This window comes from Onychostoma macrolepis, chromosome 17 (assembly GCF_012432095.1).
Source record: "Onychostoma macrolepis isolate SWU-2019 chromosome 17, ASM1243209v1, whole genome shotgun sequence".
In the NCBI taxonomy this organism is placed as follows: domain Eukaryota; kingdom Metazoa; phylum Chordata; class Actinopteri; order Cypriniformes; family Cyprinidae; genus Onychostoma; species Onychostoma macrolepis.
The window spans coordinates 12,831,422-12,845,167 of record NC_081171.1 but is presented as its reverse complement, the minus strand read 5'-3'; the positions used below and the strand labels follow the sequence as shown (position 1 = coordinate 12,845,167).

Below are 13,746 nucleotides of genomic sequence, written 5' to 3'. Positions count from 1 at the left end.
CACAATTGGTGGCTGACTAAATACTTTTTTGCCCCACTGTATACACACAAACACACACACACACACATATATATATATATATATATATATATATATATATATATATATATATATATATATATATATATATATATATATATACATATATATATATATATATATATATATATATATATATAGTGCATTGTTACAAGCAGGGCCTAAAACTAACTTTTGCCACACCTGCCAATGGCTGGTGATGTGATAGAATTTACCGGCCATGAAACTCTTTTTGCAAAAACAGGCAGTTATTGCTACTACAATGACTAAACATATTTACAATGTTTTTAATTTGTCCTGCTACTGGTGTCTCTATCAAATGCATTTTTCCTCAATTTGACCTATTAATTATAGCTATTCAACATTACAGTATAATTGAAATCCAATATTTGTTTACATTTAATAGGCTCTGAAATATATAACTTTTAATTTAAGTGATTTTAAAACAATCTTCACATAAACTATAAATTGTATATGCATAAACTATACAGATTAATCTTTATTCAGGCTACAAAAGTTAATCAGCGACTAGAGCAGTCCAATGATTTCTCTTTTTCTTTTGTTCTTTGATTTACATCAATGACAGATTTCAGCAGGTTTCACTTTAAAATCAGCGCTGTCTCTTTAAAACCTGATGCACATGACGCGGATCTGACAAATCCGATTTTCTCCAAACTCTTTTCGGTCATTTAAGACTTTATTACTCATTTAAGACTACGTTTATGAGGTAACTCGCCAAAACCGCGCATTTTTACACAATTGTGTGTGTTTTCGTCCGTTGAAGTGTCTCGGTGTGTGTGTGTACAGCCGAACGCGCAGCCTTTCGAACTTCACTGCACTGTTTCTGCGGCGTAACCCCAGGTATGTGTCGCCACATTTTCGGGTTATGAAGAATAAAGAAGGTAAAAATTAATCTTCCGAAATGAATCAGCAAAATCGTCTCAGGTAAAAGTTATTAGAACCGTGTCTAGGGACAAGCTGGCCATCACACTGCTCTGACCTTATCAGCCCGTTTGTATCCTATTATTTGATTCGCTCTTGTCGCTTATGACAGAACAGCTAACCACAATTATCTTATCTCTGGAAAATATTATTTTACTCGCTTACGTCAGAAACAGCTAATCTCTTTAAAAACTGGCTGTTGTTTTCACTACATTGCATTGTTTTATTTCGTAAGAGTTGTACCCGCCAACTAGCGACTGACACTGTTACATGTACTCGCCAACGTCGATTTTTACTCGCATTTGGCGCTTGGCGGGTGTTAATTTTAGGCCCTAGTTACAAGTATTACAATTTTTTAAATATAATATGGTAAATATGCAAATTACTTTAAACATTTGAATAGCCAGCCAGAACAGCAAGACAGTTGGTCTTGCCCACATAATATTATCAGTATCACTTTGGACCAGAGTACAAAGTACAGTGAATCATGGACATGTTGTGCTGTAAAATCTGCACCTTAGGAGTTTATGCTTGAGGAAGAAGGCAGGCTTTAAACTTTATCACTGTGATTAGGCAAAATGCCCTTTACTGAAGTAACGAAACCTAAGCCGGAATAGAAATTTCCAAGAGAAGAATCCTGAGCTGACGTGTTTAATGACTTTGTTCAGGTAGATAAGCAAGTGGTTTTATGAGCTTGACCATTATAAATATAGCATGATCTCTCAGGTACTCACATAAAGAACAAATCAACACTGCTAGAAGAAAAATCTCTCAAACCGGACCACCACTGACCATTATTATGGAGTAAGTTGTTTACCACTCAAATATGCAAAAATGCATGACATATTTTTATACTGTATATGGGATTGTGTAAAAATGTTGTAGTCTATTAAAAATATTGATTATCTGTTCAATGCCTGCTATTCTATATTTTTATGTAAACAAAAACACAGCATCTTTTTTCCCCTTCTAAATGATTCTGTATCTCCAGCCTGGAACAGCACCTTCAGAAGCTGGAGTGTCACTTCACCTGGGAACTGGGAAGCAGTAAAAATGAACTCCTGATATTACTGAGTAACTTGAATGATGTGAGCCAGGAAAGATGCACTTGGCTGATTCACTATTATAACCTCCTGGGCTACATCCAACAGGCTCTTGGCTCCAACACAGAGGCTCTGATGTACCTGTGCAAAGCAGAAAGTGTGATGCAGGAGCAGGGAACAGAAGAAGCTGGAGTCCGGCTGCAGGTTAACAAGGCTAACCTGGCTTGGGTCTACTTCCTAATGGGAAAGATGGATGAGAGCAAAAAATACCTGGAAGAGGTGAAGATGCTTCAGCAAATGCATCCTGCTCCACCTGGATGTGCTCTACACCCTGAAGTCAGTGGAGAAAAGGGCTGGACGCTGGTGAAGTTCAACAAGTCCAAGAAGCGGCAGGCGATTGATTACTTAAAGATGGCTTTAAAAGCAGAACCTGCAAGGAAGGAATGGCACAAAGGTCTTGCCATGGCCATGAGCAAGACATATACAATTTATAATTGCCCGCCACAGCTTAAGGCAGAGATTGTAAAGCAGCTGAAAACTGCACATGAGCAGGAACCAAACAGTTTGTTTTTTCATGCTCTTTATTTAGAAAAACGGTCTGAGGTGCATCGAGAAGACAATGAAAGACAGATGCAAGATTTACTAGAGAAAGCTATTGAAACTGGAGACCTGGAGTGTTTGGGTACTATTTTCAGGTATTTTAGAACCATTTCTGTAGATAAAGCTATTGATGAAGCAGAGAGAGCTCGAAAAAAGTTCCCCACCTCAAACAGAGTGTTGAAATATCTGGCAATTTGCAAAAAATGGAAGGTTTTCAATATGAAGGAAGACAACATGGAAAGGAGGACATTGGCTAGGGAATCCACTGAGCTGTTTGAGGAGGTTGTCAAACATTATCCTGACTCACTCAGAGAAAAGATAGCCCTTGCGTCAATGCACGATTACGCAGGCAACAGTGAGAGAGCAGATGAGATTTACCAGCAATTCCTGTTACAGATGGATGATTTCCCTCCTCACAGCAAACAGTATATTTACTATAGTTATGCCTGCCATCTATACATGTGCAGACGGTTAGAAGAGTCAATCAACCATCACATGAAAGTGGCAGAAATCCCAGATAATACGATTGACAAACAGAAGAGCATTAAGATTCTTAAAAAAACTGGGATGAATGGCAGAAATCCTCGCTGTGAGGAAATTTGGAATTTTCTGGAAAGAATTCATATTGACGATTAAAATGTAACAACCCTCAAAAATCACTACGGATGATGTTCTCTGTTTTACCTGATGGACAAACTATAATGAATAAATTGAACAGAAAATTAGAACTTGTTGAACTTGTATTAAAAATATGTATTTAATATTTCTCTCTTTTTATCTCTGTGGAGGTCTTTACCTGTTTAATGGCACTGTGTTCTATTTTAAAAGAATGTCAATGTAAGAACATTTAACCCAGGACAATGTAATAAATAAATAAATAAATATATATATATATATATATATATATATATATATATATATGTATATATAGTTTTTCTCTGTATAATTAATTTCCAGAATGACAAGCGGACATTTCTTAAGTCTTTATTTAAGGACATAAACTCTGCAGTAATTTTCCATCTCGTAAAAAATCACTTGTTGAATGGAACTTAAGAAAAATTAAAAATCTTTATTGTTTATAATGACTTCATCTCCTATTTCTGAATGGCGAATTGATTTTGAATACACACTGAATCTGAAATCGCCTTATGAAGATATCTAACAGCAAAAACAGGTGGAACCAACAAAATAATTTTTAAAGGCAGATTGACTTTGTAAACACTAGCACAAATATTCATTATAATATGGTGAATATGCAAATCTCCTCAACCGTCTGAACAGCCAATCAGAAATACAGTCGGACACAACAAGTCCAAGAATCACCAGGAGACTGATTATTTTAAGATGGCGTTAAAAGCAGAACCAGAAAGGAAGGAATGGCACAAAGGTCTTGCCAAAGCAATGAGCAAGGGTTACAGAAAATCTGAATTCACTCCAGAGCTGAATGCTGAAATTCTAGAGCAGTTGAAAAAGGCAATAGTGATAGGCCCAAATGATTTGTTCTTCATTATAAAATATGCCCTTTATATACTGAAAAAGTCTGAGGTGCAAGCAAAAAACAATGATGAAGAAATACAAATTTTACTAGAGAGAACCATTGAAATCAAAAACTTGGAGGGACTGCCAGGTATTTTTCAGTATTACAGAAAATATTCCACAAAGAGGGGTTTTCAAGAAGGAGAAAGGGTTCGAGAAAATTTTCCCACCTCTACTAAAGTTCTTAGAATCGTGGCTAATTTATACAAATGGAAGGTTTTCTTGATGAAAGATGACAGTGAGGAAAGGGAGACTTTGGCTAGGAAATCCATTGAGCTGTTAGAGGAGGTTGTCAGACATTATCCTGATCGTCTCCAAGTAAAGTTATCCCTTGCGTCACTGCACTGTTATGCACACAACACTGAGAAAGCGGAGGAGATTTTTAAGCAGCTCCTGTCAAAGAAAGATGATCTCTCTCTTAATGGACAACTTCACTTATTTTATAGTTATGCCTGCCATTTACATTATTCTAGACAGTCCAGAGATTCAGTCTTCTATTACATGAAAGCAGCAGAAATCCCAGAAATGACAGATCGCAAACGAAAGAGTATAAAAATAGTTTCAAATTCAGCATTTTCTTGAAGGAATGGAGACTTCAAATGTACTCTAATGTTACAGACAAGTTATAAACACTGTCCCAACATCATACAACAACCTTTGAAAAAAATCATTATGGTTCTCTTTACATTTCACTCTAGGAAACGTAATGAAGAAATGGTGGTGAAGAAAAAAAATTCCCAATAGTCTATATTAGAATTCAACGCTATGTTTTGTTGTATTAATAGATGTAACTTCCAGCACCAGTTCCATTGATGTCTAAAAACAACAACAGAAAATAACTTCTTGGAGCTGGATCATGTGCTTATTGCATTTAATTATAACTACTGTTCACATATGAATAGAAAACACTTTTATAACTGCTTTGCTTTGAGATCTTCATTCCTGAAATGTGGATATACAGATGTGTTGCTTACATGTGCTTCTGTTTCAAATAGAATAAACATTTCTTATAAAACACTAATTCTAATTGATCAGATCTGCCTGCTATATTGATTTTGAAACTTTGTGTTTTCTGTTTGCAATAATATGCTAATTAAAAATCTTTTCTCACAGATGAGTGATTTTCAAACATTAGAATTGTGTTTTCTTTTCACATTTTCCAAAGAACTTGCCAATGGAGAGACTGAAGATACATTGTGACAAACTGAAAATGATCTATTGTTACAGTGTTCCAGCACAAAACAAGGTCACGTACAAATAAATGTGTATTGTTCAGAGTCACAAGGTATTTGATGTACTTTCATTTGTTTCTCTTCTTGTCAAATACCCATAATTCTTTTCAAAGAGAGAATATTGTCCATGACCTTTATATGAAATACAGGTTATCTGATACTGTTTACATATAGCATCTCATATTATTCTTGTTTCCCTGACATTTAGCCATTTTTTCCATCCATAAAATCTATTCACCAAGGCATTCTCTGAATGGCTCGCACAGAATTTCCAAGTACAAAGAAAGCTTTGTAGAATGATCCATAATTATTTTTGCCATATTTAAAAACGTACAATTGAAAACATTTAACATAAAAAAAATGTACATTTATGACATTAAAAAGGATGGCATTTGATCAGAATGTTTTTAGGACAGTGAAGTTAACAGTAGTGTATGTAGCCGTATATACGTCTTCTCAAAAGTTTGGAGTTTTGAAGGAAATTAAAACTATTATTCAGCAAATTATTCCATCACAAGAATAAATTACATTTTACAATATATTAAAATAAAAATTCAAATGTAATAATATTGCTTTTTTATTGTATTTTGATCAAATAAATGCAGCCTTGATGAGCGTAAGAGACTTTTTAAAAAATCATTAAAATCTTAAAGACCCCAAACTTATGAATGGTAGTGTACATTATAAAAACACTGAGCTGTGAATGAAGCAGCGTGCATGTAACTATTGGGCAAAGCACGTCTGTTCATTTCTCTGACTAGCCAATCACATATCAGCTGAGAGCGACACATTAAAATAACAAAGTATCAAATACAAAACAAGTTTCCCTTGTAGCAAACACATTAAAATATTTAGAGCATTTGACTAGCAACTCACTAGCACTTTAAATTCAAGAAATTGTACATTCACTTTTAATTCGCCAAATGCTTTTAACCAATTGGAACATGATTCCTGTATTTGAGCAGTAGAGCAGTGTGTTCTTTTGGTCAGTTCTGTGTTCATTAATGCTATAAAAGAGCTTGTATTTGTGGCCATCAATCTGACTGATGAGAGCTTCAGATCAGGAACACATAAAAACCCTTTTTAACTCCGGAGGGGCACTTTCATGTTTCTTGACATCAATATTGCAGTATTTTTCTGCTGCTTTAGAAATCTCCTGGTTGTGAGTCAGTTTAAGTAAGAGCTCCCTCTAGTGCAACGGATGATAACTCTCACAGCAGCCAGAATCACAGCACTGCAGATCAGAGCGACTCCACTGAGGAAGAATGTAGCTGTGTAGGAGTCTGTCTGATCCACTAGCCAACCTAAGAGAGAGATTTCATAAAACACTCATTTAGTTAAATAGTCTGTTTCATTTAATTTACATATCGTTCAGTTCAATAGAGAGTGGAAAATTTGCTGACCTCCAATAGGTGGGCTGATGAGGTAGGGGATGGCGTGAAGAAAGTAAACAACTCCCAGAGCTGAGGTCAAGTGGGTGGAGCTGACGGTGTCAGAGGTCACCACAGGAATAAGTGCCACGTAAGCTCCATCAAAGTAGCCGTAGATGAGAGAAAAGGGGACGAGCAGGAAAAAACCATTCAGCAGAGGCAGAAACAGACAACTCAGCCCCTCTGACCCCACAGCCAGCATGTAACTCACCACCCTATATGGCCTCAAACACCTGAACACAACGCACAAAGACACAGATCAAACCACAGAGTGAAAGACAGGAATTGTGAAGAATTACTATAGCAGTGGTGCAGTATCATTGAATAAGTAGTGCAGGAATCTCTACTCTGTTTCGAGTGAGAATTTTATCTCAGTAGTCATTTGTGAGAACTATTAATAGCAAACCTTTTAGTCAAGCTTTTAAAAACTCCCAGTGTGCACTAAAGTCTCCTGCTGTCCCAGACACCAATATTTTAATGATTCGGAACATATGAATTACTGTGTGGCCAGGTAAGATTTCAGCATGGAGATAACGGGGCACACTGTGAGTGTGTATTAGTACTGTTTGTTGTTTGCTTTTTGCTTTTGCTGATCGAGCGTTTGGACCCAGAAAAAGGTGACATGTGACATAAGACTTAACAAACGGATAGGGTTGATTCCTAATCGTACTGAATGTATAGACTTCATCTACATTAGAAGACATGAATATGAATTTAAAAACAGATTACAATATCACATTTTTTTATGCCTACCTCCACAGGTTTTATAAAGTTAACAGGCATCTAGTGTAGATGTAGCTCTTAAAGGGATAGTTCACCCAAAAAAAGAAAATTCTGTCATTAATTACTCACCCTCATGTTGTTCCAAACCTGAAAGACCTTTGTTCATCTTCAGAACACAAATTAAGATATTTTCATTATTTTTTATTTCTTTGCACACAAAAAGTATTCTCATTGCCTCGGAAAATTACAGTGGAGCCACTGATGTCACATGGACTATTTTAACGATGTCCTTATTACGTTTCTCAGATTTGATCAAAAATAACTTAATTTGTGCTGAAGGTCTTACAGTTTGGAACAACATGAGGGTGAGTAATTAATGACAGAATTTTCATGTTTGGGTGAACTATCCCTTTAAATGTCTATAATATTGTAATTTATGGGAGAATTAGAAAAATAAATAAATCACAACAAACTCTTACTTTCTATCTGCAATCCATCCAAAAGTGATGGTACCGACAATCCCTGACACTCCAAGTATGGACATGAGTAATGCTGCTTGTTGAAGGCTGACGCCTGCACTCAGGGAATATGGCACGAGATAAACAAATGGCACACTGCAACCATATGCAAGGAACAGGAAGGACACCAACAGCAATAAGAAGTCTGGTATCAACAGGAAGGAATATTCTCTCAATACTGTTTTCCTTATGATAGACCATACATTGTCCCTGGACTCCTTTAGTAAGTTTGTGTTTGCCACTTTTGACTGTACCAAAGTATTGTGGTTAGTGTTTGATTCTGGGATAGTTGTATCCTCCTGGTTGGTGGGCAAACAGTCCAAAGGCAAGTCACCTGATTGTACTAAAGCTGGGACTGAGATGTCTGTACCTGAGCACTTTGGCTTTGATTCTTTGTCCCATTCATCTGTGCTTCTGGTCACAGTCTCTGAGTCCTCCGAGTCTTCCTGTCTAAGGTTTATTTCCACATTGGAGTGTGTTTGCTTTGCATCAGAAGGCTTTGACTCCATCCGTTTTTTTCCATCACTCTTCATATTCTCAGCATGTTCATTTTCCCCTCTCATTTCCATATCCGTAAGTTTTACCTCCACCGATCTCTGTTCCAGTGCACTCACTTCCATATTGTGCCCTGCATCAGCAAGTTTCACATTTAGGAAGTCAACCTTTTTGCCACCCTCCAAGTCCATCTCTTTCTGTCTCCTGCTTTGACCTTCCAAAGGCCTCATAAGTGCTCCACAGACACACAGGTGGGACACCAAACCCCCCAGAATGAGCAGCGCACCCCTCCAGGAGAACAACTCAATGAGGAGTTGGACAGTGGGTGCTAGTATGAAGGTTCCGATGCCACTGCCTGACATGGCGATCCCATAAGCCAGCGCTTTTCTCTCGTTGAAGTAAGAACCCACCATGGCAATTGCAGGAGTGTAGCTGAGAGCAAATCCCACACCTGTGCAGAGAATCGGGAAGGTGAGTATACTATGGATATGCCTGCCTAGTTTGTTACAAATTGATGTAATAATTGCAAGGCAAGGTGACTACAATAGCTTCCCTAAATTATGATTATCAGTGCAGTTGAAATAAAAGCTTGTATGCTGGTGTATGTATGCAAATCTGAATCAAACCTGTAAGAACACCCAATGTGAGATACAGGAACTCCACGCTGGTGGCCAGTGAGCTGAGCAGCAGGCCGGCAGAGGAAAGAAGCCCACCAATCATGATAGCTATACGAGAAGAGAGGCGGTTCCCTATATAACTACCCAATGGAGCTATAAAGAGAATGAGAAAAAGAATGGCAAGAAAGTGGTGGATAGCATGACAAATATTGAATATTAACTTATAAATATACAATATCAACTTATACCAATAAATAAAAGAATATTATATTATTATAATATTACACTGCTCTCTAAAACCATTTATTCTAAAAAAAAAATCAGCCTAAAAAGCGTGCTTCATGTGGTAACAAGACATCTATTAAATTGCACTGGAAAAGCTTGAGTTAGATTACCAGTCTTAGATCAGGTGGAAATAGCTCCTTAAGGTGACATCTGCATATTAACCTCTACAGTGCTTTTAAGAGTATGTTTATCTTTATGATATATTTATTAATAAATAATGTGTATGTAATCTCAAACATTTGACAAATACTATGATATCTAACTGCTTAAACTAAGTAAAAGAATGGTGAAAAACAGATACCATAAGATATAACCAAGGCCCTTACATAAATGTGACCCTGGACCACAAAACCTTAAGTGTCAGTTTTTGGAAATTGAGATTTATACATCATCTGAAAGCTGAATAAATAAGCTTTCCATTGATGTATGGTTTGTTATGATCTGACAATATTTGGCCGAGATACAACTATTTGAAAATCTGGAATTTGAGGGTGCAAAAAAAAAATCAAAATACTGAGAAAATCGCCTTTAAAGTTGTCCAAATGAAGTTCTTAGCAATGCATATTACTAATCAAAAATGAAGTTTTTATATATTTACAGTAAGAAATTTACAAAATATCTTTATGGAACATGATCTTTACTTAATATCCTAATGATTTTTAGCATAAAAGAAAAATCGATAATTTTGACCCATACAATGTATTTTTGGCTATTGCTACAAATATACCCCAGCGGTTTTGTGGTCCAGGGTCACAAATATGGAAATGTGTTTCTGTGAACATTCTTTCTCACCAGCAGCAAGATAAATCTGGTTTAGAGTGGACTATGCACTGTAAACCTGTCAACAGAGACTTTTTTTTTTTTGAAAACAAAGTTCTCCTAAAATCAATATAGTTTTATACAGTTTGAGCTGCCACCTTAGAGTCAAAGAGTTTTTGTATAGAGAGAACACTGGGGAATTTTTTTTTATTTTGGCATGAGTCTTACCACACAACATTGTGGTGCAGTCCAACAGAGAGTGTATCCACGCAGTTGCAGAATAATCTCTGGAAAAGTATGACTGGAATTCCACAAAAAAGATGGAAACACACCTGCAACCAGCATGAGAAAGTGCAGATTTGAGGAAGCAATATGATAAAGGTACTTAGAGCAACAATCATTTTATTCCTTTTAAGCACAGCATCTAAAACTGGGTATTTTTCCAGGGGTAGTTGTTCTACTTATTTAATGATTTAATATTAGAATACATGAGTAATTCAGTCTTGGGTAGGGGCTCAGAAATTAAAAACATAAAGAGAACATAAGAATCTTGATTGAGTTTAAAGGCCATTTCTGCAGCTTTTAGTTTAATTTAGGCTCACATTAAACTTGCAAAAACTGAAGTGGCATGAGGGTATCACCTTAATTCCTGGTAAGGTAAGTTAAAAAAAAATCCTGGGGGAGTCATAAACTAACCTAGTGACTGCACGTGTACAAACAGTGGTGAGGAAACATCCGGCCACGATCATCCAGCCCCATCCACCATCAGGAGCGGCCGCTGAATGTGGAGTCTTTTCACTCATCTCTAGACTTCTGCTGGACAAGATGCTTCCTCTCTTCATCCTCTCCCTCACTCTCTCACTCCTTTCAGCCTCTTGTTTCCTTTTCTGTCCAGTTCCAGCTGGTTTTGCTCTCTCTGGCTCTGCTTGGGACGAATTTACTTGCTGTTTTTCTCTTGCTTTCATCTATAATGAGCTTCTAAATGCCATCAAGCAAAATCTGCAGGAGAAACAACATTTTTTTTTAACTTTAGCCTTCTTCTCAAAATGTAAGTCTAATCTACATCAGTCTGTGTGAAAAAAAAGTCTTATTTTTATGGTGAACTTACCTCAAATGACATTGTGGTGCTTTTGATTAAATACTAAAATGTATCACTTATGTCTCTGAGATAAAAGGGATATTTCAGCCAGAAAATTAATATTCTTGTCATCATTTGCTCACCCTCATGAACGTGTGAATGCTATGGTTAGTGAGTAAGAGCAAAATAAAGAAAATAGAGCCTGTCTGAGTCTGCCACATAAACACTCCATGATACAGAGTGTGACCAAGTTACTACACACACACACACACACACACACACACACACTAGTCTGGTCCAAAGGGAGGCAAGGAACACAGTGTGTCTTCATTAATTCCAAGAGAGAGGGCCAAAAACTACTTCATGGGGCAAAAGCAATTACTTTACTGCAAAAATGATCAGACATGGAAAAAACAACTTTGTGGTGGGCTTGATTGGTATAGAGTCACCTCAATCTGTGTCCGTTAAACCAGTCAGAATTTATGCGATGACTTTCAGTCTTCAAATTAAAGACTCAACAGACCGCCGTACATCTGAAACTTGAAAAATGAGATTTTTTTACCAGTCAGTAAGATGTTTTGTTAATGTATTTTTTAAGCAATTAATGCAAAGACACTACAATATTACAATAGACTTCTATTTCAAATAAATGCGTTTCTTTTTAACTTTCTATTCACCAAAAACTTCTGAAAAATGTACCAGTTTCCACAAAAATAAGCAGCACAACTGTTGTCAACAGTGATAATAACAAGAAATACTAATATATATCAATAACCAAAGGAATGTACTATGCATAGCATATCCTGTAAGTGATAAACACTTCATAAACATAGAGCCAAAAACAGACATGTAGTATTGAATACTTGCAACCAGCTGAATAGTTGAATAATCATTGAATAGTTGTAACCAGGAGAGGTCAGAAGAGTGAATGTAAAATCATCTTTCTGGATCAATGCAGGTACAAGCATAAAATGTGCTGTCTTTAAAAACATTAGCTAGACAAATAATTATGAATTAGCAGATGAGAAGAGTCATAACAGTTGTGTACAATCCCTTGGGGAGTTTTCTGGACAACACACAAACAAAAAACACATGACTGAACGTTTGAAGAGGTCAAAGAGAATCAAACTTACTCTGAAACATACTTCCCAGTGTACAGAATCTAGAGCAGACGAGGAACAAAAACAACCGCTGCTCTCCTCCAAAGTGTGGTGGTACACATTGGCGCACATGGCTCTGCATCACTGCGCGGCGTGCGCGCTTGGACAGATCAACAGGACGGAAAACAAGCAGCCAACGGGTGGAAGTACAAGGGACCTCTTACTTGCTTTCAAGTCAGCGGTCTAAACTACCGTTAACTGCAGTCCTGGGTCGGATATTTGCCATGTTTTCCCTCTCACCCCACCCTGTGTGCATGTTATACAATGACTTTAAGGGGGGTCGACTATTTTAATAGAATTTCAATAGGACGTTTTCAGGACACAGGCTGTTGAGGTTCGTCTCGAGCAACCCAAGCTCTCTTTTGGTCAAACTCTGTAGCCCACAGTTAGCTGTCAACTTACAAATAATTTTATATCTACACTGAAGTTCCTTAAGGCATATTTAAAATGTAAAACCTATCTAAATCAGTACTAGTTTTAGCTTTGTCCGATGATGACCCTAAAAAGTACTCCTCGGCGAAGGTAATTTAGCCTATGTCCGCGACTGTTTATCGTCGGTGAAAATACAAGCCCAAAATGTCTTGTAAACTAAGTTTTGTGATTATTTAAGTGTTTGAAAATTCAAAACCGAGACATATTGATACGTAAAAAGAATATGTACTTTTAAGACCCTGCCCCCACCTTTTGTTTTGAGTTCTTAGGGTTCAAGCTATAGCTTTATTAAGGCCAGTCAGGAGATAACAGGAGAACAGCGGGTTGCTCATGCATATTACCCTTGGGGGCAAGGTGAGCCACTCATTTGCTTTAGAAAAGCATTTATCTAGTAAGGTTTTAGAAGGTAATGAATGGTTCGGTCACACTTTATATTAAGTGGCCTTAACTACTATGTACTTACATCAAAAAATAAGCACAATGTACTTATTGTGGTCAAATTGTATTGCAAAACACCTCTGCTGCTATTGAGGTGGGATATGGGTAAGGTTAGGGACAGGTTTGGTGGTATGGGTAGGTTTAAGGGTGGGTTAAGGTGTAAGGGATGGGTCAACAGTGTAATTATAAATGTAATTACAGAAATTAATTACAGATACAATTACATATATGTATTTTAAAAAATATTAGTACAATGTAAAAATATGTATGTACACAATAAGTGCATTGTACCAAATGATTAATTTAAATGTAAGTACATAGTAGTTAAGGCCACCTAATATAAAGTGGGACCAATGGCTCAATTGTACCTGATATTTTTGTCCTGGTTCCCTTTCTCACGTTCAGCTTAGTTTAGTATG

The 13,746-nt window shown here is 36.8% G+C and overlaps 3 protein-coding genes across 6 annotated transcripts; 2 read left to right on the top strand and 1 right to left on the bottom strand.

Moving 5' to 3' along the window:
• Window positions 1-687: 687 nt before the first annotated feature.
• LOC131523702 (interferon-induced protein with tetratricopeptide repeats 1-like) lies at window positions 688-3,651 on the top strand. 2 transcript variants are annotated; one of them, XM_058750295.1, is made up of 3 exons: window positions 688-900; window positions 1,708-1,785; window positions 1,973-3,651. In XM_058750295.1, exons 2-3 carry the CDS (start codon window positions 1,781-1,783, stop codon window positions 3,258-3,260), a joined length of 1,293 nt encoding a protein of 430 aa, XP_058606278.1. In that variant the 5' UTR covers window positions 688-900; window positions 1,708-1,780; the 3' UTR covers window positions 3,261-3,651. The 2 variants fall into 2 exon arrangements, with proteins under 2 accessions (XP_058606278.1, XP_058606279.1); XM_058750296.1 differs by lacking the exon at window positions 1,708-1,785 and having other exon boundaries at window positions 2,133-3,651.
• Window positions 3,652-3,875: 224 nt separating this feature from the next.
• On the top strand, window positions 3,876-5,242 carry LOC131523571 (uncharacterized; the record flags this gene model as incomplete). The annotated part of the gene is made up of 1 exon (XM_058750054.1): window positions 3,876-5,242. A coding segment is annotated over one exon (867 nt), but the record flags the coding sequence as incomplete, so codon positions are not given.
• A 195-nt stretch (window positions 5,243-5,437) lies between these two features.
• On the bottom strand, window positions 5,438-12,709 carry slc16a12a (solute carrier family 16 member 12a). 3 transcript variants are annotated; one of them, XM_058750291.1, is made up of 8 exons: window positions 12,431-12,709; window positions 11,747-11,836; window positions 10,916-11,218; window positions 10,448-10,551; window positions 9,185-9,328; window positions 8,025-9,009; window positions 6,796-7,055; window positions 5,439-6,696 (listed from the first exon to the last, which is right to left on the bottom strand). In XM_058750291.1, the coding sequence occupies exons 3-8, from the start codon at window positions 11,182-11,184 to the stop codon at window positions 6,560-6,562; spliced, it is 1,899 nt and encodes a 632-aa protein (XP_058606274.1). In that variant the 5' UTR covers window positions 11,185-11,218; window positions 11,747-11,836; window positions 12,431-12,709; the 3' UTR covers window positions 5,439-6,559. The 3 variants fall into 3 exon arrangements, with proteins under 3 accessions (XP_058606276.1, XP_058606274.1, XP_058606275.1); XM_058750293.1 differs by having other exon boundaries at window positions 5,438-6,696; window positions 11,328-12,709; XM_058750292.1 differs by having other exon boundaries at window positions 11,747-12,709.
• Window positions 12,710-13,746: the final 1,037 nt, after the last annotated feature.

Coding starts and splice junctions, on each gene's coding strand:
- slc16a12a (XM_058750293.1), bottom strand. CDS start 11,184: ATGAAAGCAAGAGAAAAACAGCAAGTAAATTCGTCCCAAGCAGAGCCA. Junction 10,552..10,915: donor TGTACACGTGCAGTCACTAG/GTTAGTTTATGA, acceptor TGCTGGTTGCAG/GTGTGTTTCCATCTTTTTTG. Junction 9,329..10,447: donor CTGCACCACAATGTTGTGTG/GTAAGACTCATG, acceptor TTCTCTTTATAG/CTCCATTGGGTAGTTATATA.